The sequence below is a fragment of the Epinephelus lanceolatus genome, chromosome 21 (assembly GCF_041903045.1).
Source record: "Epinephelus lanceolatus isolate andai-2023 chromosome 21, ASM4190304v1, whole genome shotgun sequence".
Taxonomy (NCBI): Eukaryota; Metazoa; Chordata; class Actinopteri; order Perciformes; family Serranidae; genus Epinephelus; species Epinephelus lanceolatus.
In genome coordinates, this window is record NC_135754.1 from 39,625,400 (window position 1) to 39,653,066 (window position 27,667).

Consider the following 27,667-nt stretch of genomic DNA (forward strand, 5'->3'; position numbering starts at 1 on the left):
TTGCTTTCCTGGTGTTAAAAGAACAAAAGAGCCACACGCCAGAGTAAACAACAATTCATTTAATAATTAATCTTTGTGGTCTCTAGGGGAGGGGTTTGAAAGGTATAAAATGGTCATATTAAAATAATCGACCCAGTCTTTTCCCTCTCAGGATACCCACTGTTTACTTGTCTTGTGACACAAGTCCTTATATTTTTTTTTTTCAGTTCTTCAGCAGATGTCCCACTTATCCATGTATATAACTTATTTTTATTGATGAAACAACTCGACAGTTCAATGTACAAGGCTCCCATAGTCCCAAATGGATATAACACACAACCAATGACACACAGGCAAACCTCCCTCTCAGCATAATAAAGTCGTAGATGAGATCCATGACGAGGCTGGAGGCTGCGATGGAGACGGCTTAATGTTCACAAGCATCGAAACAGTTTCCTGTGACGCGAGCCTTTATGCTTTGTCTTCTGAAACAGATTACTACCTGGTGAGAGAGTACTGGTTGATACCCGAAACAAAGACAAATAACATAACAGTGAATATATTTATTATTATAGAAGATAATTAATGTTAAGAATAATAATTACAAAGGCAATTTCTCTAGACTACTATAATCTGGTCCTGCTCATATAGTCAAGAGGAGAGTGGGAAACAGTTACAGGAAGCTCTAAAGTTCTGTGTTCACTCACACAGTGTAGCACAGTTCATTTCGCCATTCATCCTTTGAAAACAAAAACAATAATAGCCAAAGAAAAAGGTTGAATCTCATTATGAGTGAAGCTGAGGGGTTCAATTTTTGGGGTAAAGCAGGAAACTGAGGTGCGATGCTTACCGATCTTCATTAGAATGATCTCATCAATAATCTGTCTTTCCACAATGACAAGAAGACACAAAGACAGAACAGAAAGCACCACTTTACCACTGTATTTCTAAAATAACCCTCATCCACCTAATCAGGGTTGATTCATGTAGAGGAAGGCTTTGTAATAATATCCCATGAGTTAACCAAGCTGAGGATGAACCCTTGACGTGATTTCACAGTGTACATCCCTCTGGAAGTCATTTCCAATCCACCCGGAAAAAGGCTTGCTGAAGAGCATGGATCATAATTCACCTGACCAATGAAAGAAGAGCTGTCCTCTTCCTACAGCTTTCCAAATCCACCACTGTAATAACCAACAGGCAGTATAAAATAAAAATACACCAATGATGCACAGAAACCATGTACCTTTAAATTGCACTGACAGAACCATTGCGCATATTCCAAGTCACACTGATGAGTCTTGCATTTCCCTCCCTACCATCACCTCCAGCCAGTCATGGTTACCCTTCCTGGGGGAGGGGGCTGGAGCTGGTTTGGTTGTGTGACTGGGAGGGCAGGGTTTAGTAGTCTGCAAGAGGAATAGGGGGCAGGTTGAGAGCAGCACAGTGATCCTGACATTTCCCTTAATCTCCTCCAGTGTAGTCCCTGTACTATCTGGACTCTCCGTCTTTGTGGGAGCTGTACAGTGCCAGCTCACCTGGCCCTCCAAGTCTACGGGGAGGTGTGGACGACCGGCTGGTGATGGACGGAATGAGGGGAGGCGGTGCCCCCACCGCCAGAGCTCCCACCAAGCCTGCAGGGGTTTTTGCCAGGATGCCGTTGGGCACGTGGTGGGGGTTTAGATGGCCGAGACGGGCGAAGAGGCCAGCGTGGTGCTGGGAAGCAGGAGAGGCTCCGTGGGGGAGCGAGTGGGAGAGAAGGCCAGGGTGGAGCTGCTCCAGGTGGGCGGCAGTAGCAGCATGAGAGGGGCTCGAGAGGTGAGGGCCAGTGGGGATGTGTGGGTGCATCCCAAAGTAGCGAGCCCGCTCAAAGTCTTCCCTCAGGATCTGGGCCCGCTGCTCCTCATCTATCAGTCCTCCTCCTGGGGGTCCGAGGTGAGGAGGGCGGTCAAAGTGAGGGGCCATTAGGCCGAACTCCTGGCGGACAGCAGAGGTGGAGGCAGAAGAGGTAGATGTCGGAGGGTGGTGAGGGTTGGCTGCTGCGGCTGCAGCTGCTACAGCCGCAACCCTCTCTGCCTCCAGAAGGCGCTGATGCTGGAGCAGTCGGGCCAAATGTGGATCGGATCGCAGGGCTAGGTGAGGGTCTGAGCGAAGTGCCAAAGCTTCTCTACGATGCTGATGTTGCTGCTGAGCTGCCAGCTCCCTCCAGGGGTCCCACGTGAAGCTGTGTGGACCCTGTGATGGTCCTTGGCCTGGGCCGTGGTGGAAACGGTCTCCTCCTGGGCCCATTACCAAACCCGCAGCGCCTGTGCTCCCCAGATACGCTTCAATGGCCCTGGAGCGGTCCAGCAGGGAAAGGTGAGAAGAAGGGTTTGGAGTGGGTGGCATGAGGGGAACACCAGGAGTGGGAGTGAGCGATAGAGAGGAAGAGGAAGGGGTACCAGAACGAGGGTGGTGCGGATGGCTGTTGGGGCGGTCAAAGCTGTGGTTGGGTGCTGGGGGAGGCAGGGTGATGGGGATATGCTCCGGCTCCTCCTTCCGCTCCTCTTTGACTTTGACTGGAGGGAGAAGCAACGGAGGTTTGGAGACGGGTGTTGTGGTCCGGTCAGACTTCTTGGCCTGAGACAAAGAAGTGACTGAGGCAGAAGCTGCGGAGGAAGAAGGGAGGTTACCGTCTCTTTGGGAGTGTGAGGGTTCGTTGTGGAGGCTATGTGCTGTTGGAGCCATCGGGCGGGGGTAAAGGTCCATCGGGGACGGGGCTGAGCGGTTGGAGGGCGGGGGAGTAGTGAGCACAGAAGATGAGGAAGACCGTGGTCTGTCTCTATCTGCTACTAAAGATGAAGAGCCAAGAGGAGGCCCCCGTGAAGACACTGTTGGCAGCGGCCTCTTATCCCCGTCTCTGTCTCGCTCACGGTCTCTGTCTCTGTTCAAGCTGCGTGTCAGGTCCTCAATAGGCCCACCGCTGCCCCCCAGGGCGCTACTGTGGCCATTAATGTGGGACACTGGGGTGTTACTGCGGGGTTTGAAGGGAGGGGCAACTGGAGACATTCTCACAGGTTGTCGGCCATACAGCATGTTGTCTCTGCAAAACATAACGTGCACAACAACAGTTCGACAGTGGGAAGCGTTCACACCAATCCTCATGTGTATCACTTCAACTACATGGTTTTAGATGTAAATTATAAAAACATAAACAGTATATAACAGATGGATTTATAACAGAAGCTTTAACTGGCAGCAGTAACACCTATTTTTGTAATTAGCATTTTATTGAATGGTTCATAAGCTTTGTCACATTTTGGTCGACCAATCAATTAAATCCTATATTAAAAAGGAGAAAATAAAAAATATACAAATAAATAAAATTTAGAAAATAGATCTCATTAAAGTTTCCTTAATATCAATGCCCTACAGCTATAAATGCTACTGTGGAATAGACTACCATGTTTTAGTGAATTCCATACATGACTGGTGACAGTTACTCACCGTTACCCTGAAATCACCAGGCTCCACTTAAATAATCAGTAATTTTAGTGTGTATAGAGGCAGCATGTTTTCACTTCACCTAACTGGCTGAAATGAGGGTTAATTTAAACAACATCAGATTTGGTGATGACTGGAACAGTGGAAAGATGAACCAAGACGGCTTCTGTGAGTTTTATTTTGTCTCCGTTGTCTCTGAATGAGGTGTGAATAACGATGATAAAATAACTTTATTTAAATGGAGTCTGGCGGGTTTGACGATAGTGATTTTGTGGCTGGTTGATGAAAAGAATCCTACTCTTTAACAAAAAGGTCTATCTCTGTAGGGATCATTCTGATAATCTTGTCATTTCTAAACTTATGATAATAATCTAAGCCTGTCAGTAGCAAAAACAAGTTATTTTAGTGGATGTAAACTGACGGTGTGAACATGTCACACTGCAGACTAGACACTACTGTCTGAGTCAACACTGGGCCAATATCAAAAGAGGTTGTTCACATTAGTCGCAGAGACACAAAAACAAGGGAAACACTGATTTTAAGTTCATTTGAGATGCAGAGAAACTTTTCAGCATGTAGCAAATGCTTGGTTTTCCCCCTTGGTGTAAAAGAATGTGACTTTTTGTGGGCATTCCTGTAAAGACCTACTGTAGCTATGATCTCATCTAATTTACAAGCAACAAATTAATTTTCAGACACATAAAAAATGTGTATGTGTAACCTGCAGCAATGCAAATGTATACACTGTCACACTTATATCAGTAAAGGGTTGTAGACATGACAGAATTGTTGACATTTTGTATTTTGTTTTAGTGTGGATTTGTTTTTGTGAGCTGACAGGTCCCTGTCTCACTGTCAGATTGTGATCACAGCACTGCCCAGGGTAACGTGGGTATTAACTGCAGACTAATACCACAGCATCTTAATTAAATCAAATCGATTCCAGTATTAAAATCAGCTGAACGCCATACCTGTCCTTTTCATCCTTGATGTGAGGAACGTCTCTCCTCTCCACGTCCTTCGCTCGATCCCTCTCATCCCGCTTGTCTGGCCCCTTCGCCCAGCTGGGGCCAGGAGGGAACCCAGACTGACCGCCGTGTAGACGGTTCCATGGGTCATGATGGTTGGGCGTGGACAGGCCTCCGACGACACTCGCTGGTGAATCTTTGGGGCCAAACACAGATCCTGCTGCGAACCAGAAACATATATTCTTTGTTAGGGAAATAAAAAAACAGCAGCATTTAAATTAAATATTTTACTGCTACAGCTATCGTGGAAGTAAAATCTCTGTGCTTTGTTGTTAGCATCTAATATTACCCTGGTGAGCCTAAGTATCATGTCACAGCTCTTTCAAGTTCAAAGTTCAACAGTAAAAACTCTGAAGTGACACAGATCCATTTTTAAATGTGAAACTAAACTAAACTAAATTTGCTCACATGGCTTGAACACCTTTTGTTGCAGCATGTACAAAGGAAATGTTAATCAACAAGTTGGTTGTTGCTGAATTATCAGTTTAAATTGAAATTTATTTGGCCTACGATCAATAGGTCATAACACACCACTGATGTTTGTAGGCTGTCAAGGTAGTGAGTCCCCAGGACCCACAGGTGGTGAGTGTACAGTAGTAAGTCCCCAGGACCCACAGGTAGTCAGTGTACAGTAGTGAGTCCCCAGGACCCACAGGTGGTGAGTGTACAGTAGTGAGTCCCCAGGACCCACAGGTAGTCAGTGTACAGTAGTGAGTCCCCAGGACCCACAGGTGGTGAGTGTACAGTAGTGAGTCCCCAGGACCCACAGGTGGTCAGTGTACAGTAGTGAGTCCCCAGGACCCACAGGTAGTCAGTGTACAGTAGTGAGTCCCCAGGACCCACAGGTGGTCAGTGTACAGTAGTGAGTCCCCAGGACCCACAGGTGGTGAGTGTACAGTAGTGAGTCCCCAGGACCCACAGGTGGTCAGTGTACAGTAGTGAGTCCCCAGGACCCACAGGTAGTCAGTGTACAGTAGTGAGTCCCCAGGACCCACAGGTGGTGAGTGTACAGTAGTGAGTCCCCAGGACCCACAGGTGGTCAGTGTACAGTAGTGAGTCCCCAGGACCCACAGGTGGTCAGTGTACAGTAGTGAGTCCCCAGGACCCACAGGTGGTCAGTGTACAGTAGTGAGTCCCCAGGACCCACAGGTAGTCAGTGTACAGTAGTGAGTCCCCAGGACCCACAGGTAGTCAGTGTACAGTAGTAAGTCCCCAGGACCCACAGGTGGTCAGTGTACAGTAGTGAGTCCCCAGGACCCACAGGTGGTCAGTGTACAGTAGTGAGTCCCCAGGACCCACAGGTGGTCAGTGTACAGTAGTGAGTCCCCAGGACCCACAGGTAGTCAGTGTACAGTAGTGAGTCCCCAGGACCCACAGGTAGTCAGTGTACAGTAGTGAGTCCCCAGGACCCACAGGTGGTCAGTGTACAGTAGTGAGTCCCCAGGACCCACAGGTGGTCAGTGTACAGTAGTGAGTCCCCAGGACCCACAGGTGGTCAGTGTACAGTAGTGAGTCCCCAGGACCCACAGGTGGTGAGTGTAGTGAGTCCCCAGGACCCACAGGTAGTCAGTGTACAGTAGTGAGTCCCCAGGACCCACAGGTGGTCAGTGTAGTGAGTCCCCAGGACCCACAGGTAGTCAGTGTACAGTAGTGAGTCCCCAGGACCCACAGGTGGTCAGTGTAGTGAGTCCCCAGGACCCACAGGTGGTCAGTGTACAGTAGTGAGTCCCCAGGACCCACAGGTGGTCAGTGTAGTGAGTCCCCAGGACCCACAGGTGGTGAGTGTACAGTAGTGAGTCCCCAGGACCCACAGGTAGTCAGTGTACAGTAGTGAGTCCCCAGGACCCACAGGTAGTCAGTGTACAGTAGTGAGTCCCCAGGACCCACAGGTAGTCAGTGTACAGTAGTGAGTCCCCAGGACCCACAGATGGTGAGTGTACAGTAGTGAGTCCCCAGGACCCACAGGTGGTGAGTGTACAGTAGTGAGTCCCCAGGACCCACAGGTGGTGAGTGTACAGTATTGAGTCCCCAGGACCCACAGGTGGTGAGTGTACAGTAGTGAGTCCCCAGGACCCACAGGTAGTCAGTGTACAGTAGTGAGTCCCCAGGACCCACAGGTAGTCAGTGTACAGTAGTGAGTCCCCAGGACCCACAGGTGGTGAGTATACAGTAGTGAGTCCCCAGGACCCACAGGTAGTCAGTGTACAGTAGTGAGTCCCCAGGACCCACAGGTGGTGAGTGTACAGTAGTGAGTCCCCAGGACCCACAGGTGGTCAGTGTGGTGAGTCCCCAGGACCCACAGGTAGTCAGTGTACAGTAGTGAGTCCCCAGGACCCACAGGTGGTCAGTCTGTTGAGTCCCCAGGACCCACAGGTGGTCAGTGTGGTGAGTCCCCAGGACCCACAGGTAGTCAGTGTACAGTAGTGAGTCCCCAGGACCCACAGGTAGTCAGTGTGGTGAGTCCCCAGGACCCACAGGTGGTCAGTGTACAGTAGTGAGTCCCCAGGACCCACAGGTAGTCAGTGTACAGTAGTGAGTCCCCAGGACCCACAGGTGGTCAGTGTAGTGAGTCCCCAGGACCCACAGGTGGTCAGTGTACAGTAGTGAGTCCCCAGGACCCACAGGTGGTCAGTGTAGTGAGTCCCCAGGACCCACAGGTGGTCAGTGTACAGTAGTGAGTCCCCAGGACCCACAGGTAGTCAGTGTACAGTAGTGAGTCCCCAGGACCCACAGGTGGTCAGTGTACAGTAGTGAGTCCCCAGGACCCACAGGTAGTCAGTGTACAGTAGTGAGTCCCCAGGACCCACAGGTGGTCAGTGTACAGTAGTGAGTCCCCAGGACCCACAGGTAGTCAGTGTACAGTAGTGAGTCCCCAGGACCCACAGGTGGTCAGTGTACAGTAGTGAGTCCCCAGGACCCACAGGTGGTGAGTGTACAGTAGTGAGTCCCCAGGACCCACAGGTGGTCAGTGTACAGTAGTGAGTCCCCAGGACCCACAGGTGGTGAGTGTACAGTAGTGAGTCCCCAGGACCCACAGGTGGTGAGTGTACAGTAGTGAGTCCCCAGGACCCACAGGTAGTCAGTGTACAGTAGTGAGTCCCCAGGACCCACAGGTAGTCAGTGTACAGTAGTGAGTCCCCAGGACCCACAGGTGGTCAGTGTGGTGAGTCCCCAGGACCCACAGGTGGTCAGTGTAGTGAGTCCCCAGGACCCACAGGTAGTCAGTGTACAGTAGTGAGTCCCCAGGACCCACAGGTGGTCAGTGTACAGTAGTGAGTCCCCAGGACCCACAGGTGGTCAGTGTAGTGAGTCCCCAGGACCCACAGGTGGTGAGTGTACAGTAGTGAGTCCCCAGGACCCACAGGTGGTCAGTGTACAGTAGTGAGTCCCCAGGACCCACAGGTAGTCAGTGTACAGTAGTGAGTCCCCAGGACCCACAGGTGGTCAGTGTAGTGGGTCCCCAGGACCCACAGGTAGTCAGTGTACAGTAGTGAGTCCCCAGGACCCACAGGTAGTCAGTGTACAGTAGTGAGTCCCCAGGACCCACAGGTGGTCAGTGTAGTGAGTCCCCAGGACCCACAGGTGGTGAGTGTACAGTAGTGAGTCCCCAGGACCCACAGGTGGTCAGTGTACAGTAGTGAGTCCCCAGGACCCACAGGTAGTCAGTGTACAGTAGTGAGTCCCCAGGACCCACAGGTGGTCAGTGTAGTGAGTCCCCAGGACCCACAGGTGGTCAGTGTACAGTAGTGAGTCCCCAGGACCCACAGGTAGTCAGTGTACAGTAGTGAGTCCCCAGGACCCACAGGTGGTCAGTGTACAGTAGTGAGTCCCCAGGACCCACAGGTAGTCAGTGTACAGTAGTGAGTCCCCAGGACCCACAGGTGGTCAGTGTAGTGAGTCCCCAGGACCCACAGGTGGTCAGTGTACAGTAGTGAGTCCCCAGGACCCACAGGTGGTCAATGTACAGTAGTGAGTCCCCAGGACCCACAGGTGGTCAGTGTACAGTAGTGAGTCCCCAGGACCCACAGGTAGTCAGTGTACAGTAGTGAGTCCCCAGGACCCACAGGTGGTCAGTGTAGTGAGTCCCCAGGACCCACAGGTGGTCAGTGTACAGTAGTGAGTCCCCAGGACCCACAGGTGGTCAGTGTACAGTAGTGAGTCCCCAGGACCCACAGGTGGTCATTTGAGTGCTAACATTCAGCAGGAGTCACCTGCCCTATAGAAAGCTCATCCACCACTTAAACGAGTTTAGTGATCACTCTCATACCTCTGAACTCAGCTGCTGCCCCTTCTAGTCTCTTATATTTTACCAAAACAGAAATCAATACATTTAAGAATAACTTCATTTATAGTCAACATTCTGTAATATATCTAATTATATATTTTTCACAATCTAAAAAGAACATTTTTAAATGAGATTTAATCCATAAATGATCAAATAAGCAAGTGTATAAATTTAATATTACTTCTCTTATTCTCTTTCTTTCTGAAGAGTTTTAATGTTTTCCTTCTTACCCATCGAGACTATGAACAAAATTAGATCTCGTCATGTGAGAGATATCTGTGCAGACGTGAGAAAATGGAGGCCGCCAGTGAAAATATGTTTTGAACACTGTGGCTTGACGGTAAAGCATTATCAGGTCATCATCAACATGTTCTTTCTGTTGACAAGGTAGTATTATAAAAGAAAAAAGGGTGTGTCTCCTGGAAACATGAATAGCATGCTGCCATACTGGAGGCTAAAGAGGTGTGACGGCACGACATGTGACACAACCAGAGCGCCCTCTACTGTGAGATAAAACATACACATCCACAGCGCTTTATAAACACTAACAGCGATAAGTGTTACGCACAGTCGCTGAGGTGGCTGAGCTCATCCTCTGTCCCTTTTACACAGACGTTCATTTAGCGCTGTTTCTACCTCCGCTGCCAGCTTTAAGGCGAGACAACTCTGTCCGCGATCGTACCTTTTGTAAAGAACAGCGAACACTGCAAAATTCCTGTCTTGAACAGGAAGCATAGAGGCAACTAATGACAGCTGAGGTGTGAGTGATGACAAACAATATTCTTGGCCAAAGTAAAGACAAGTTCAGAGTATTTAATCTCAAATCTTTCTGCTAAGCAGCTTGTGTTAGAGTAACAAAGACTGTCAGGTAGCTAAAGTTACTACACTGAGTGCACAGGCACATTTTTAGTCTTGTTTACGTACTAAATCAGATAATTCCTGATTTCCCAAAATAATTTTGTAAATTTTACACTGCATATATTTAGGATAAGTTCCTGTATGGCTGCTTGCACAGAAGATGCTGTAATCCAGATGCATCTGAACATGTTTTGGGAGAAAAACATGAAGGAATGTCGCCAGCAAAAATGTACTGTTTTGATTATTGGATCAAAAACCTCAAGAATATATATGAGCAGCAGGATTTAAAAAAAAAAAAAAAAAAAAAAAAAAAATCAAACAATACCCAGACGTAGATCAAAGCTGCGCTGGTAGTAGTAAAGGAAGAAAGGAAACATGCTCCTCACAAAATATCCACTGAAGTTGTTCAGAGTTAGTGAGAGAATTCTGAGAAGGCCGATATGTCAAGACTTATTTTGTGAGGATTCTGTTGAAGGCTACTCAAGTCCTACAGTTACACCATGCACGACTGCCCCATCCCAATAAACACTCACAACACAATATGTGTTTGATTCTCGCTTCTTCTTGCTCACTGTGAATTGTCCATTCATATTAGCACAAGAGGAAGATAACTAGCAGCCGCCTCCCCCAGTTCCTGTTTTCATTACTGCTAACAGTTAGCTGTACAACCCAAACCACAGGAGCTGTAGAATGTACATGTACAGTTGATTAACTCCTTCCTTTAACAGCACTTACAATTAGCTGCTAAATCAACAATAATCTGTAGTAATAAATGATTTCATTACAAAATTTAAATTGCAGATGTTTACGTCTGTCCTTTATGGTATTAATGTATGAGCTTTTTTTGCAAATCGTTATTTTGATCCTAAGAATTCTGCAACAAAGATGTGTCTATGGAGTACCAAACACCCCCCAACAAATTAGCTAGCCAGAGTTACAGCTGTGGGCTCATGCCGACCTGCATGTAAACCACAGCCATGCTGTAAAAATGCATCACTTATTCTGTTTTGAACAGACTTAAGTGGCGAAGCAGCAAAGGTGCGACTTGACAAGCCGCAACAAGTGCATCATTATGTCTCATCAGCAGAATAAGGAGAGCCTCTCCGATCACAGTATATGTGCCAGGTTGTGTGTTTTATGATATTCACCCACTCAGACAACTGTGTTACCGATTTATGAATTTAAATAACACTAAATATTGCACTACGTGGGTGAGAGAGGACTAATTGTTTTCTGCCCACACACGTTCTTTTCTTTGACTTAATCGAAGGCAACCACTGAACTTTTCATTAATTCAGAATATTACTGTGACGGGTTGTAATCACAAACCTTGACTACCCTTTAACACGTGTTTATACTGTAACTGCCAGTAACGACGGAGCTGTGTCAGTGCAGTGACACTGAAAGGATAGGTTTAATACAAAGTTCATTATGCCAAATGTATGTTGATTCATTGCTTACAGTAGTTATTGCTCCTGTCCACACTGGCTGTGACGTGATCCCTGTTAATGCCACTGTACTGTAAATCTCTGCAGATGCAAATATGAGGCGTCAACAGTCGGAGTTTTCCCAACAGAGCACCTACAGGAGTAGCAGTACAAATTCCATCTGTGTGCTTCCCCACGAAGCATTTCCTCTGTGAGTCGTGGCGGGAAGGTACTTTCTCGTGGCTGGATCCACATTTGTTGCCAGTATACAACAAAAAGAGGACTTGATTTGATTCTCTTTACTGCTAAAGCCCCATATCAGCATCAGCTAAACTTTAGAACGCATTTTTGAACTGAGGGATTATGGATTGTGACGGCCAATAAAGCTGTCTTCAACACAGTATGTCATTTTTGTCAATAAGATTCTCTCGATCAAAACAATAACTTAAGACAGACTTTGAAGACATTGTGAAGCAGTGTGAAGGAGACATAACTGTTTAACACCTCTTTTGCCAATGACAATCTGTCTGACCTGTCTCAGGTAGAAATTATGTTCACGGACGAGTTAATGTATTAAAGTTAAGTTTCATTCATGTTGTGTTTATTCACAGTTACTGCTCACATTAGGTAAGGAATTCAATCACTGAGCAGCCCAGCGCTGTTATCAGGGGTCAAAACAACTTCAAACAATGATCAGTGAGCTTATAAAGTTATTCTAACAGCACAAATTTACCATACGCATCAGCTGACATGTCATAGTAGCACATCATAGTGTGACATAAAAATGCTGTTTTACCTGTAATGAGTATGATGCTGTGACATTGTTTAAGGCCTACCTCACTACAACATACCATCTGGTCTTTAATGTGTTTCCCCAGAACTTAGAGCAAGTAGAGGGGGTAAAGGAGATGTGACGCCATTGACAGGCGACCAAATGAAACGCTCAATTACCTTGAATAAAATTGCGGATTTCTCTGGGTTTGAGTACAACAAGAAATATTTGGAATACTGTTTGGTCAAGTTGTTGACATATTAATGTTACATAACAATATCTTTGAGCCCTGTGTGAAAGAACACAGCCTCCTCCTTAATTTGCATCAAGCCAGTGCGATAACTCAGCAGGGACGCTAACGCAGGGGTGTCATCTAACAACTACTGGTTCTATAGATGCAACATAATGAGACATCATTTGGTGAGGTGCTGCAGAGGCCAACAGAACACTGGACAAAAACGTGGGCACCGTATTTCAACAGCTTACCTCGTGATTGAAAGATAAAACGTGATGTCATGCGGCCGCTTGTAAAATTCAGTCTGCTAGTATTTTAAATCACTGCGCATGTTTTGGCATCTGATAAGCCTTCAAACTCACAGATCTGTTGCACAAAGCAAACTTGGTGAATCACATTTCATTGTTTGACAGGCACCTGAAGCTGCACACCAGCACCAGTGCAGCCTCATGTTTATGGCCTCAATGCCCACTTACTCTTTCAGCATACACGACGTGTGATGACTGTATTAAGACAGACGTTTGAACATTTCTGAAACTAACCCGCAAGTCTTGCGTTTTAAGAATAGATATACAGTAATACTGACCCAGCGTTGGGCTTCCAAGTCCTCCAAAGGCACCAGAACCAAGAGCTCCCAGTGGGGTGAAGGGTGGGGATCGGCCATACGGATCTAAAACACAAGTTAACGTTAAAAATACTGCGTCACAACTGTAGCTACACTTAACATAATGGAAACTCAACAAACAACCTTGTTTCATTTATTTATGAATGGTCAAAGTAAAATCTGGAGTGAATCAAAGTGCCAGACACTGGCTGTAGTGCACAATATGGTTACAGAAGCTGCTCTTACCCAAGTGTGCAGTCGGTGTGAGGAAAGAGGAGTGGGGCGCTGATGGGGAGATGAAAGGAGCTGAGGACGGATTGACTGCCCCTGAGGGAAACAAGTAGTAGTAAAATAAAGAAAATGTCACGACTTATCAACTCAAGCTACTCACACATGTAATGCTGTGACTCAACATGGCAATACTGTCAAACCTCAGGGATGTGAGGACAGGGCCAATCAAAACGCAATGACGCGTGGTGAGAGAAGGAATTGATGAGTTCTTTAAGAAATTACATAAAATCTTGTGTGCAGGTGTAAAATACTAAAATACAACACTAAGGGGAAAATATCCTACAAAGTCTAAATATGAATATCATCTCTCAGTAATGCAGAACATTACACTACAACAATAAATTCACATTCTGTCAGCTGTTCTTAACGCTGGGGTAGGCAGGGTTTGTTTTGGCATCATTGGGCAAAAATCCCATAGTAAACTTTGAGCATATTGTAATTCAAGCGGTCTGAGAGAACACTAGACTTCTGCACCTCCTCTTGGATCTGTTCTCAGGCTTTGGAAAATGTAGCCCGTGACAGGAGACTCTGGCGGATCACAGATCATTTCACAGAGAGGGCGTTCCTTTTGGCTGTTCTACAAATCCCTTCAGATGGTGAGAGCCTGATTCAATGGCCAAAACTCCTGCAAACAAATTTGCTAACCCACCATTGGAAACAAACTGCCTACACTGCACAGCAAACCAAAAAAAGAGAGATTGAATTATCAACGAGAGAGTCTAAAAGAGAGACGGACAATAAACCAAATAAAATAAAATAAACCAAATACCTGAGTCAATATTGGAGAGGCATTTCAGAGATGAAGAGAAAACGCTGCTAATAGTTTAGACTTGTGCCACCTGGAGCCAAAGGCTCATGGCTGCAGCTGATTCATGTTCACGTGCGTGTAGCTGGCTGGAGCCTCCAATCACGGTGTGTCCTCTCAAAGGGCTTCACAAGTTTGCACAGAAAACAGGATGATAACTCTCATAGCATTGCTGCTATATAATGGCATCGGGATGATTATTATGAACGACTACTACTGGCACAGGTGACTGTATGAAGTGTGTGCATATGCCCATGCCCATGCCCATGCTTGCCTGGTGGGAGGGGCTTATGACAAAGAGAAGAGCTGCACAAGGGGGTGTATTTGCAAATTCTGCTGTTTTTCTGCCTTCCCAGAAAACTGCCTACCCCAGATTTAAGAGACGAAAGTATTTAGACACGCACCTGCAGCTGAGAACAGACTGGGAGGTCTGGTCAGATCATGAGTGGGAGGCAGGGCTCCTCCCATGGGCCCCAGAGGGCCTAGTCCCCCAGCTCCAGGAAGACGGGCCAGCAGGTCACTACGGAAGTCCAGCTTGTGAGGTTCAGCCTGCATCAGCTGACAGAGGTGGGTAAAAGAGTTAATCAGACGTTCACAGTGGTGACAACACTTTTTATTTCTCTGTTTACAAGTGAATATCTCACAGGGACACAACTACTTTATCTTTTATGAACAACGTTTACAATCTAAGAAAGTACAACTTGTGATTTCACTAAGAAGCACTTACCTTTACTTTTTTCTGATGACTCAGAATCATCCAGGCCACATATACATGCATAGCACACCACTTTCCTGGTTTCTGCACAGCACAAAAATCACAGGGGTTTACCGTGTTATTCCATTAATCTTGCATGTGCACCTTTAAAGCCTTTACACACAAAGTCAGATGTTCTTCCTGTGGTTTAGAAATATCTCGTCTAGCCACTACAGAAGGTTGATGTTTTCCATCTGGAGATAAAGTTGCCTGCTAGAGCTCAGTCTAAGTTTGGGAATATGGAAATGCATAAGCAAGGACACAAGAAAATCACGGGGGGAAAGAACAACCACATACATTGTCCAGGTGGTAATTTCTGGCTTCTGAAATATCTAACTGGGTGTGCAAGGGCAGAGCATAGACCAGTAGCAGTCAAGATTACAAGTGAGATTAGTGCAAAGAGTGAGTGAAGCAGTGAGAAAGTAAAACAGGCTGAAGATTTTAAGGAGCCAAAGGGATTCAAAAACATCTATTTTTGCTTACATTACTGACTTTCAACGATGTCCCAAATGGATCAGTTAGCTACAAGAAAACACAAGTGTAAAAACCACTTTTAATCCACATATCTCACTCTTCATCACTGGCCCCATGTTGCAGCACATCCTCACTTACACTTTGGTTGTCCTACTACACAGTTTTATGCAAACAGAAAAGAAGGACATCTCTAACTTCAGGTTCTGAATGAGCACGTTGTCCTTACCCTGGGGTCTTTGGGCTGCAGGTGGTGAGGCACAACCCCAAGTCGTGCGGTTATATCAGGACCCGTTCCCTGAGGGACAAGAGGCTGTCACACACACAGCACAACACAACACATGAGCCATAACCTACTGACCTGCAGGTCTGAGTAACAACTGACATTCTTCTCTCTTTCAGTTTCTGAAATCACTTTTTGAAAACTAAGTAAGGATATGAGTTTACAAAGGTGGAGTCATTATGAAGCCTCTGTGCTTCTGATGCTAGTGGTGCACCATATATACACCATATGATGCAGTGTGGGCATAGACAACGGTTACATCGCAGGAAGTGAGATGTCACGGCAAATTAACTCAAACACGTCATGCTACAACTTTCTTGCTGCTTGATACAGAAGGAAAACTTGTACAGTTCCCAATTTCCATGACTAGTGATACTGGTCATGCCTTTCCCTTTAAGACAGGTTACATGTGTATGAGATGAATTGTGGTGGTGTTTGCTGTGGGAAGTGAGACTCTCCTGTGTGTGTGTGTGTGTGTGTGTGTGTGTTACCAGGCCAGTAAGTGCTGCAGACCCACTGAAGTGTAAACTTGAGAGAGTCCGCAGGCTGTACACACAGTGACAGGGCTAACTTTTAGCATAACACTGCTAATATTATCTCACGGTCTTTAACAGATTTAAAGAGTTTTTTGGGACTGTTTAACGCCTCAGTGGTGCGTGTGTCAACTGCTGCTGCTGCTGCGTGAGCTCGTGCTAACCAGGCAGACGTTGACCGGGAGGAGACCAGCTCCATGTCTGAAGACATGATCAAACCCCAGGGGCAAAAATGATCCAATGTAAGACTCATTTGACTGGAGACATTTCAGTACTACTTGGTACTGGGTCACTCCATTGACAGTACCAATACCAGCCCTCGACAGCAGCTCAGTTTCCAGTTTAACAACTAGAAACAGGACCAGATTTTCTGTTCACTGTACAAAAGAAATAAAGCATCTGTTTAATGCAACGCTATCACAACGTCCCCGGACCATTCGTCACTGCTGAATTGCCGTACTGTAAAAGCTATGAGCCAGGGTAAAGCTAACTGAGTTAGCCTAAAGAAACCAACGGTCTGCCAACTACAGTTTGTAGCCACAAGGCTGGAAAGGTAACTCTAACGTTAATCTACAAGAGAAGTCTGTTGAACTCAACCTGAAAATGAGTGAGCGTGTCATTTTTTCCCCAATACTGTGCAGCCACAGTCAATGCTATATTACCCTCAAATGCTTGTGATATTATCTGGAAAGCCCTTCTTGTTATCAAACACTTCACATTTTTATCAGTGTTCTTCCTGTGTGGGTGACCAAATGGACAGTCACTGTGACCAACATGGAGACAATAATCACACCAGGTAATGTGAGATTTACCCTGACAATGTGACGTCTAGTGGGCTACTTAGGAATAAGTAAAACAAAGATGTAGAGAGAGTTTTTCCACACCTTTGGCTGAAATGCTCCTTGCAAGGAGCTGAAAGGCCCAGTGGGAGGAATCACAGGCTGGATACTCGGCACTGAAGGCGGCGGGTATTGTGGGAAGAACTACCATGACACACATAAACATGTATACAAGTTAAATCAATGCAGTTTTGAAGACTTTAAATCTATTTCTTTTAAAATGTTTTATATAGTATTCTGTAAATTATCACCACCAACATAATGAGACAGAAAACAGACAGTACTCACAGGGTGTCGGTACAGCCCGTCCACTTTGCCTGTATACTTATCAAACTGAAAGACAAAAAGCATCGTATGGGTTAAAACTTGTCAAACACATGAATACGGTCCACATTCCAGCCACACTAGAATTTGCAGTATGACACAGATGTTCAGCATAGCAACAGAGAGCATCTCACCAGAGGCGGTGCGGTAGCTGTGGGGTGCAGGAAGGGTGTGAAGTGGTGCGTGTGCGTGTGTTGGTGCTGGTGGTTGTGCTGATGGAACTGGAAGGCCATGTGCGGGATGCTCGGCTGGTTCTGAGACGTCCGGCCTGATGAGCCCGGTCCGGAGCTCGTTGCTGATGGACCACCAGGAGTGGCGCGGCCTGCAGCTGCTGCATTGTTTTCAGCCCCTGGGACGCTGCGTCTGCCCTCGCGTTCTTGTGAATTCAAGAAGTGGGGGTTCAAGTTCTGACGCAGTAATTCTTGGTCTACAGTGGAGGGAAATAAAAGAAAATAAATTAATGAAAGTAAAACAAATCACAACTCCACAGAGTAACTGTTGAATTTAAAGCCACTGGAAACTCAAAGCCACAACAGCCTTCTGGGTCTTATAGACATAAAAGTAAGCATCTACAAAGTGTGCTGTCATTGAAGTTTTTGTAAATTTAGTGGGTTTGTACTGGCCATGGTTAAGCTCAGACTTACTACAAAAAAAAAATAATACAATTCTGCAAACCAATCATAAAACAGGTGCAACAAAACCTCTGTGCTCCCGCTCAGTCGGCCTCTTTGAGTCTGAGCCAGAGTCCTGCACAGGTCCAGTTTTCAAGATCCGCCCCGCCCCGACCCGGCGACGTACAAATCCGCACCCGAACCGCAAACCCGTGCATCAGGCCAATTAGTACCGCAACCCGGTCCGACCCGTTGAAACCCGACCCGTAACCCGGATTTAAAGTAATCATTTTGGGTCATATTGGCTGAATATTGAACAGCATATCGCCACAGTTAAGGTGCCAGTAAGTAAACAACGACCTGAATGAAGCAGCTCTCACCATAAAAACCTGACTTCAGCTCCATCATCAACCCTCTGTGTTCTTCTCCCATACGAGTGTAAAAGCACTCGTTTGTTACGTTTAATGCTTTTAAACTTTTAATCTATGTAAAGGAACTTTACACGTGTAATAATAGACTTACTTTCTGTCCAGAGTGACGTGCAGCAGTTACGAGCCATCACGTGTTTTTAGAATCCATCAAGGAGAGAAGTAATCCATCAGGGAAACACTTCAGAAACATTATAAAGTGATAGCTGTACGTTTTATCCACTTATTTCTCAAAAACCTAAATAATTATTTACTGTTTTGGAAGCGGCGCTTGTTAGACGGTGGCAGCCATGTTGATTCTGTCGTCCAATAACAAACTGTGTTATTAGATGGTGAAACGCGTGTAAACAGCTGAACCAATGACCACTGCGAAATAACGGAGGCGATCCTCAGAGAGTAAATAATGACCAAGATAGTTATCTGTAGTTTACCGAACTAATGACTGATGTGTTTTTTTAAAAACCACCTGCAAATCAGCTGTTCTTGCGGGTACCCGTCGGGGACCCAGTGCAGGACTCTGGTCTGAGCCGGCTCATCTCTATGTAACATCTTGCCATGAGACAGCTCACTTTATCTCACCTATGTCTGACTTCTCCCTTTTTTTGGTCGTGTGAAGATGACAAAGTGTCAGTCTTTTATTTTCCAACTTGGAGAAACAGTGGAGTGTGTTTTCTGTGAGTCGCTGTAGAGTTGTCCACAAAAACGGCAGCACATACAGCTCTCATTTCCCCCAACACTGGTTCAGTAATTTTGCCAAGAAAGCTATGGGTTTTACAAAACAGCTCTGTCCTGCAGCTCTAGCTGGAGCTTCTCTCCACCACTTCAGCCTTTCCCTCTCCAGACATCACGTCCCTGATATGCCAAACATATGGACTGATCATGTACTTTGCTAACCGTAGGTAAAGATGAGTAATATTAGCTGACTTACAGGCTTGTCATTAGACTGCATTTGAGCTTATTTGACTTTTGGATGTTGCTAACATTTAGCCTCTGAGATCTGTAACTAATGTTTGCGCCACAGTCTTGTGATATTGTCTCAACAGCAACATGAGCTGTGTTTTAACAGTTATGAATGTTTATTTTCATTCACATTTTTGGTGGATGTTAAATGACACACTCTGTTTTGATACCACACCCTCGGGCTGAGGCGATATGCTTGTCTCCTAATATGATACTATCATGATATTTGGGCGCCAAGTATTGTGATTCGATAGTACCATTTATTTTGATTTTATTTACTTTTTATACTAAACCATGGGAAGAAGTTAATTCATAACCTTCTAGAGACCCTTTCTAAAAACAATACACTCAACGTGTCAGTCAGTCCGTCTGGCTTTTATTTCAGCAGCATCAAATACTGCAAACAAAGTGGTAAATGAACCATTAACTGTTTTAATGGCCTTATTTTTAACAATCTTATTTCAGTTTAGCACTTTGTGACCTTGCTCTGTGAAAGGTGTTATAAAATAAACTGCACTTACTTCCTAAGATGTGTTTTACATGAACAATAGAATGAATAAAAGTATTCTTTTCAAGTGAACTGCCACATCTGGCAGCACCAGCTTATCAAGCTACTGTTTCCCAAACAATGATTTATTTTTGTGGCTGCCCAAATATCAACACTGGCCTTTAGTTACTTTTCCCTTTTTCTTTTCTTTTTCACGATGTGTAAAATATTATTCCATTATAGAGCTTTTAGAGCCAGTGCATTGATTCACTCAGCCCCTCACCCCGCTCTTTCACTCTTCATCAGGCCTCAAGTGAGACAAGAATAAGCTAGCTAGCATCCTGCAGTGCCTCCGCCGCTCCCCACAGGTAGGAGACTAGAAGCTCTGGAGACTCACTCAGGAGCAGCTGTAGCAACTCAAATTCAGCCGGTGCAAACCCAAGCGTCAGAACTAACAGCGGGCAGCGACAGAAAGTTTACTGATTTGGCAGTTTGTGCTGGTGTGGCTGAATTTGAGTTGGTATTCAGGCAGCTGCAGGTCCATCCTTGGACTGTCGAGTCTGATTTCCCCTTTCAGCTTTGTTTTTCTTACAACGGATATGACGTTAACTTACTCATACACTATCGCAATAAAAGTGGCAACTCATTTCCACCCACACACACTTGAACTATATCAATTCATTACATTACTTAAGCATTTTTACTACTTGCCAAGGCACATTTTCAGTTTAAGTATAAAGAAGGGCCAAATGTTGCTGCATTATAGTGTCTGTGTTACACTTGCTAGAGTTCATTTTAACAGACACAAGAATAACACATTTGCCATGTTTAAAGTGCTTCTTAACAAGTCTCCAAATACAATACAGTGCAACATGTTGCCTCTGTTTAACAGAAGGAATGCATTTCTGACATGATCACACTTCAGTGTATCGATACACAACTTCCTCAACACCCCAGACGAACCCAGATGACCGCCAGAGGAAGTCTGGTTTTGGTTTATTTTAGTAACATACTAGTCACTGTGTTCTCATGAGCAGCTACAACTGACCAACAGACTGTAACAGCCGTGAGAAGGAGCGTTCCTGTTGACTGTACCTGCTGCTGATGAGTGGCCAGGACCTTGTACCAGAGGTGGAGGGGGAGGCAGGCCAGGTGAGGATGTGAACAAGGCCCCAGAGCTGGCTCGGGATGGGGGTCGGAGGGGCCCTGAGGATCCTAAGCCCCTGTTGTAGGGCAGCGACACACTGGTGGAGGGAGTCGGGGGGCGCATGGAGGGTGAGGAAGATGCGACAGATGAAGCAGATGAGGGAGGTTTGACAGGGGTGTTGCTCCTGAGAAGAAAGAAAGTAGAAATAAGGAATCATGAATCACAGAATTAGTTTTTTGTGTCACAGTTAGCATCTTTTTTGTTTTACTTTAATCTTTATATTCATTTATAGTTGTTGTTGTTTTTTTTTACTTTTCTGCTGTATACCTGTTGATGTTGTAGATGGAGTGAGATCGTCCAGGCAAAGTAAAGGGTTTGGGTTTGGAGAGTGGCGGGCTGCCGTTGTGGCGGCTGCCATTTCCGTTGAACGGGCTGGACCGGGGGACCGTGCCGGGGGCTGCGACCGGGGAAGGCAGGCGAGAGAAGGGGGCAGAAGAGGTAGAAGAAGAAACAGGCTCTGGAAAATTCTGCTCCAGGCTTTTCTCCTGACTTCGTTCCAGGCCAGATACTCTCGGGGTCACCATCAACCATGAGGCGCCACCACAACGGGCCGGGAGAGGTGGGCAGATTTTGCCCACAGATGTGCCCATGTTTGAGGGGGTGGGCTCCACAACTAAAGACGAGAACATCAGTCAGCATTTTGCCTGTTTTGAACGTTACAGTGTGGAGTGACAGAAGCAAGGTGAGAGATCCAACATGTGCAGAGATGGACCAACAATGTGAAACTGGATCAGAAATCTTCACAAGTCCAAATTTAGGATCTAAATACATGTTCAAAAGATGAGCCCAAACCTAAGCTCCAAGAGCACTGAGAGCTGGTCTGAAACAGACCCAAGGAAAGTCGGTAAATTGGAATATTATGATTTTTGACTAAACCCACACTAAGGAATACCAAAACTCAAGCCTAGCCTGAACTCTGCCTGGTCTTGGCAATGCGCATTAGTGTGACATCCGTGTGACTGTGGCCATCTTGCTGTCTGCCACTGTCTCACTAATGTGCAGCTAATAATTTATTATTTATTATGGAGGAGAAAACAGAAAGCAAAACCTAATGGAGCTGCACAGGTAACACAGAAGGAGAAACTGTACCTTACGACTCATGGACGGACAGTGTGTTATTAGCAGTGGTATTAACGAGTAAGGACCAAACCAGCATCTGAACGGGCCTGAGTTTAGAAGCTGCCACAGGTTTGTTTGGTGACTTGTTCAACAAGCTGAGGTGACGGAAAAGACGTGTTCATGTCTGTAAGTTAGATAAAAAGCTAATGTGGGTTACTGTTTAAAGTTTGTGGCTGTTGTGTCTCAGGCTGCTGATTTATAGAAATGGACAAGACTTCGACTTTACTTGTGCTCTGGACTAGACATAACACTTATGCCCAGTCTTAGCGAGAAGAAGGCTGGATGGTGCAGCCTGCATTAACTACTAGGTCAGACTTAGAACAGTTAGTTATGAACAACTTAGCCTAAGACCAGGCACAGCCCTGTTGGTGCAAGCAGCCCCTGATCTTTCAAGCCACAGTGTAGTCTGCGCCTCCTGATCATTTAATGTGTGTGTGCATTATTCAGTGCCAGTGTTCCACTGAATCAAGATGTAATGATACAAGAATTGAAAACAATCTGGCTCCTTTGGTATTTTTCTGTTTCCATCTAACTGTAGGCTTGTGAGGCACCACTGACGAAATCAGTTCACTGTTTCATAAATACATGTGAATTTCTCGTACCTTTCCTCGTACTGACTGTGAAGACCGGGTCCATGTCGTTGTCGGAGGCCTGGATGGACACGCAAAACAAAGATTTCATTTCATTAATACTCGACAAACGTCAACACATCAATCAGCTGTTCCTAATAATGTATTAACATTGCATCAACAGACCCAACAAATAAGTAGCTTTACAAATGATCTTGTTGTGTCACACCTTCATGACCAACGATTAACATCAGTAAGAGGTAAGCAGTACACACCTTGTCTCCTGTATCACTCTCAGTGTCACACTGAAAGAAGACAGAAAAAGAAACGTTGAGATTTGCATCTATTAGAATATTTCAGTTTTAGATCAGAGATGCTGCTCAGTGTTGTGAGGCAGTGACACATCAGTGACACATCAGTGACACATCAGCGCATCACGTGCACCATGAGATAAGAAACCAAACTTACAATGTAGCCAGTTTCCAAAGGGTGTCCCTAGAAAAAGAGAATATTCAGTATTAAAATGGGTTTTAAATAAATGTTTATCAATTACAGTGATTCTACTTAAAGAAGGTAAAATATTTCTAGATTCCTGGTTGTAAGGAATCACCCTGCGCAGCGTCACAGACAAACCCCCTTGAATGATAGGAGTTGTAAACCAGTTTTACTGGTGGCTCATTTTCATGGCAGGATACACAGCTCAACAGCACGACAGAAGTGTAAACATTACTATTTGTTTAGGAATTAGCTCAACATCCTACACGACAAGATGAAGGTGGATGCGACCAAAACAGTCAAGCCCTTCACCTCTATCTTTCTCCTCTTATTTCTGCTCTTGTTCCAACAGCTGCTGGAGTAACTGTGCGGGGCTCCCTCCTCGGGCTCTGACAGCGGCCCTCCACCGTTCTCCTCCGGCCCTCTCTTCCCCTTGTTCCTCCGGCCCAGCATATCAGAGCGCTGACTGGGCTTCAGAGAACAGTCCATCTGATAAAGACAAAAAAAAATAGTCAGTGTTTACATGTCTAGCAGAAAGCTAGACATGTGTATGCCTGAGGGCAAAGACCACAGGCCAGCTACATGCCAATTAATGTCCTGACAGACCTAATTTCTGTGTAGTTTCTACTCTGAGTGATCGCAAAAATAGAAACACCAGAATGATGTAATGCAACACAGCGGCCTGTGTGAGACTTGAGCTGCTTGTGTGTAGACTCAATTCTATGGTGTGTTTTGAGAAGGTGTTAAGTGGTTGTGGTACATTTGTTTTTAAAATAAGATCCTAATATTCTGTCCAGCCCATTTACAGATATAGAAGAACAGAAATAATAGAAACACCTTACAACCTCGAAAGAAAAGCAACACCTCTCTGACACAATAAAAGGACAGAACACGAGCCCCACATATCGACCTCAGGGGGTCAGAGGATAAATCTGAAGCGCTGTGAGATGATCAACATTTTGGTAAAAAGAAAGAAAAGGCACATCAGCTAAATAAAAGATTATTTCTTCTGTTTTATTCTTTTCTGGTGAAATACTGGAACGTATGGTCTCCTCCCAAAAAATATTCAAATGTAACAGAGTAATTAAAAAGGTACAACCAGTCTGTGATGAGAGGTCAGCAATGGCCTTTGCTTGGCTACAAAGAGTCAGAAAGCTGCGACAGGTTGGGAACCTGTGACTTGCATTAAAAAAGACAGTTTAAGTACAGAGAGTTTCTTTAACGCACAAGAGAGCTGTGGAGAAAAACGATGAAGTAACCATCATGGAAAAGGGTTTGTTTGTCATGAGAGAGATGTATAGGTGATAATATATATGTCCAATGCATAAAACAAGTGCAATCCACTGGAATAACATGTGGAGAATACAAGGTGATGTTGCTGCGTGTATTCAACTACGACTCTGGAAGGTTTTAAATCCAGATGGAAGTCAGATTAACTAAAAATAACTGAGTTTAATAATGTCTCATATTGTCATTATTCTGTTTGGTTGGATTCTTTAAGGTTATTAAGATTATGCTGTTTATTAAAGAAAAATACAGTAGCTGTAATAGATACCTTCATCTGGAATTTAATAAATATTAATAAACTGAAGAGGAGGCAACTCAACATGAAGCTCACCTCAGCTTTTCTTTTCAATTGGTGACAATTATTCTTATTTACTTCTTTTCTATCCAATTATCTTCTAGAGAATAACTGCAAGCAGTTACTGCTGTTAATAAATTCAGGCAGGAAGTTAGAAATTCAGAAAAGGAAATTGCCACATTCCACCCAAAAACACTTTTTTTGCTGGTATATTTAATTATTTTCTATTAGCAGTTTCAGATAGTAACTGACCGACAATCTTGGCATTCACTGGTTGATTTGACTGTAAAATAAAGTCACCCAGGAGAATAGTGGAACCGTCTGTCTGTGAGTGTATGAAGAGGCACTTCTGCAACATAACCTACTGACAAATAATTTGGTTTCCTGTCCTGATGCGGTAAATGCCGTCAGACCCACCCTGGAGGCTGATTAACTAATGTTAGATATTCTCTTCATCAGAATGTCAATTGGGTCACATTACAACACAATTTAATTATCTACACATATCTGGTGTTACAGCTTTTACTGCATGGTGGAAACTTCACACTGACCAATGCTCTGTCTGTCTGCCTGCCTGCCTGCCTGCCTGTCTGTCTGTCTGTCTGTCTGTCTGTCTGACCTGAGTACATTAGGAATGAAAAGTATTGTGCTCCAAGTATGTTAACAACACAATCTGTGGTGTTACACCCATTTAAAATGTTTTCTTGTGGATTAGTTCTTTCTCAGTCTGAAAGCTATTTGGCAGCTCATCAACACCTCACTGAATTAGAACATGAATAATTGAGGCCTCTCCAGAACCCATCAGCGGGACGCCTTGGGCTTTGGGGTTGGCCTGAGCCAATTGCTTTCTCCACACAGGAAATAGAGTCGAGAGTTGAGGAGTTCAATCTGAAGCTTTTTCCCACCTTTAGCTGGAGGGGAAAAATGCATGATTTGACAAGATGAAGAGGAGTAAAGAGGACAAAGATTAAAGTAGTCAAGCATAAATGTCAATCAATTACAAGGCACATCTTGGACCAGTGCACATATTCTCTTTACTGTCACTGTCTGCGTATCCTGCCACAACTGTACAGCAGTTTGTTTTAGTATGTCATGGTATCTTTGACATGTTTCTATTGTAATTTTCTGTTCTGTGCTAATGTACTGGACTTCTGCAGTAGCTTGCCTTTATTTTTATTTCAATATGATTATTGTATGCACCAAACACCAGCCTACCTGGTGATAAACTTTGTTCTGATTACATTAATTAGCGGAAGTGATTGTGCTAACTGTCTGTCAAGCTTTATATTAAGGTGATCCATCAACGTGTTCATACTGCCGTGTACAAGTGAAGCTGTGTGGTGATTGACAGCTGATTGACAGCTGATTGACAGATGGGTGTACAGACGTGAAAGACAGATATTTACCTCCAGTGCCTCCAGGCTGACAAAGCTCGCAATAGCGAAGCCATCAATGATGTCTTCCTCGCAGGACACAGACTCTCTCTTCCTCCGACGTGGAGGCCTGTGCCTCCCAAAGCCGGGCCGGCACTCTCTCGCACCGGGCCCCAGCACACTGTTGGTGCCACAAGCCTCCCGCTCGGAGCCTGAGGACAGGGATGTGGCCCGCTCCTCGGCCAGGTCCACTCTCCTCCGCCGCCGCTCCCTGTCGCGCTGTGAACGGGACCGTCGGCTCTGCCTGAATCCAGTGCTCCGGCTCGGGCCCTCCATGTTCAGTCCTCCCTTCTGTAACTCCAGTGAGACCAAAGGCACTTTATTCAAGTCCCGGTCCGGAGGAAGGGCACCGAACCGCAAATACAACACCACCACACAGGCCCTCGCAGGGAGCCTCTGTTAAAATGGCGTTAATGGAACCAGTGGCTATTATTTACCGTCCTCTGACAACAGTCTATCGGCACCAGCGCCTTTCTTTCGCCGAAATTTTAGTGTCATTTCAATGAACCTGAACGCAAAGTTAGCTCCACATGGGGATTTAAAACATCCACGACACACACACAAATGTCAGGACACATTAGCTGATTGTGTCTCGTAGAAAGCTAGCATTAGCCACCTAGCATGAAATCCAACCGATAACCACATAAGTCATGTAAACAAAAAAAGACGAGTGTAGCTGTGTTACAGACGAACAGGCCTCCGGATCAGTGTCCGGGTGAAGATTACACCAACACTGGCGTTACTCAACGCGACTCCCGCGTGAAGGATTTCATAGATTTCTGCTCACGCTGACAAATTTATTTGCCTGTTAGCAAAAACGATACGGTTAGCTAGTCCGTTAGCAAGGCCAATAACCCAGAGATCCGGTGTTGTATCAACACACCGCTGACCGGGACATTATTTTATATTAATATGAACTGTTATTGTTGACAGCTGCTGTAAATTACTCCCAATATAAAACGAGTAAAACGAGCTGTGTGTTCGAGTTAAAATGATGTAAATGCCAATTAGCTTATGCTCATTGGGATAGCATGTACACGGCTAACTCAATGCGTTACAATATATTCAGCCAGCGACCTAAGAATAAAACTATATTCTTAAAACGTGTGTGGGGAGACCGACACGTCGGACAGTTTACTGTGAAGCTAACTAATATCCCGCAGCCGAGAGAACAAACGTTTCTCCTGCCCAAACGCTGATGGCCGTTAGTAACGGTTGAATTCGCATCAAAAGAAAGACGTAACGTTAGCACTGTGGCTAGCTAGCGTTAGCCGATCCAGCTGTTAGCCACAAACAAGAACCTTTCAGTTTTTTTAGAGGAAGCAGGAAGAATACGAGTTTTCTTTTACAATCAATCGCCCGTTAAACACTAACACGTCGCGTCTTTACACACAACTCTTCTCTCGTGCCACCTCCATCATAAAGAAAAAAATCAAGGCCCAAATATCAAAGCCTCGGTGTCGATTTCCATAAACGAGGGTGTCGGCCAAGCCCCCGTTGGGCTGGGCAGCTCCTTCATGCAGCCTTCACTGTGTAATCCAATGTTTTTAGGATTAGTTGGACCACTCGCCGACGTTTCCGGTCAAAGATGTCGTATTCTCACTAAAAAATCCAGAGTGCAGGTACACACGGAGGACAGGAGGACGGCTCCGGTGCTGCCCCCTTCACAAGTTTCCACTGAATTGGAAATTTATCGTGAAAATCAGGGAGACACAACCCTTGTCAGCCGTGCAGTGCATTGTGTGCGCTGCTCTTCTTCCTCACTCATCACACTGGCTGCTCGGGAGCTCTGCTGGTGCACACTG

General features: G+C 45.4%; 1 protein-coding gene across 7 annotated transcripts; it reads right to left on the reverse strand.

The window, feature by feature from the left end:
* Window positions 1-44: 44 nt before the first annotated feature.
* fbrs (fibrosin) lies at window positions 45-27,628 on the reverse strand. 7 transcript variants are annotated; one of them, XM_033610538.2, is made up of 18 exons: window positions 25,836-27,628; window positions 23,160-23,336; window positions 22,821-22,847; window positions 22,628-22,657; window positions 22,386-22,434; window positions 20,932-21,277; window positions 20,553-20,788; window positions 17,106-17,398; window positions 16,936-16,980; window positions 16,693-16,791; window positions 15,222-15,290; window positions 15,005-15,043; window positions 14,495-14,566; window positions 14,172-14,325; window positions 12,918-12,998; window positions 12,654-12,737; window positions 4,434-4,650; window positions 45-3,061 (listed from the first exon to the last, which is right to left on the reverse strand). In XM_033610538.2, the coding sequence occupies exons 1-18, from the start codon at window positions 26,136-26,138 to the stop codon at window positions 1,471-1,473; spliced, it is 3,912 nt and encodes a 1,303-aa protein (XP_033466429.1). In that variant the 5' UTR covers window positions 26,139-27,628; the 3' UTR covers window positions 45-1,470. The 7 variants fall into 7 exon arrangements, with proteins under 7 accessions (XP_033466429.1, XP_033466428.1, XP_033466427.1 ...); XM_033610537.2 differs by having other exon boundaries at window positions 4,434-4,647; window positions 15,222-15,305; XM_033610536.2 differs by having other exon boundaries at window positions 15,222-15,305.
* Window positions 27,629-27,667: the final 39 nt, after the last annotated feature.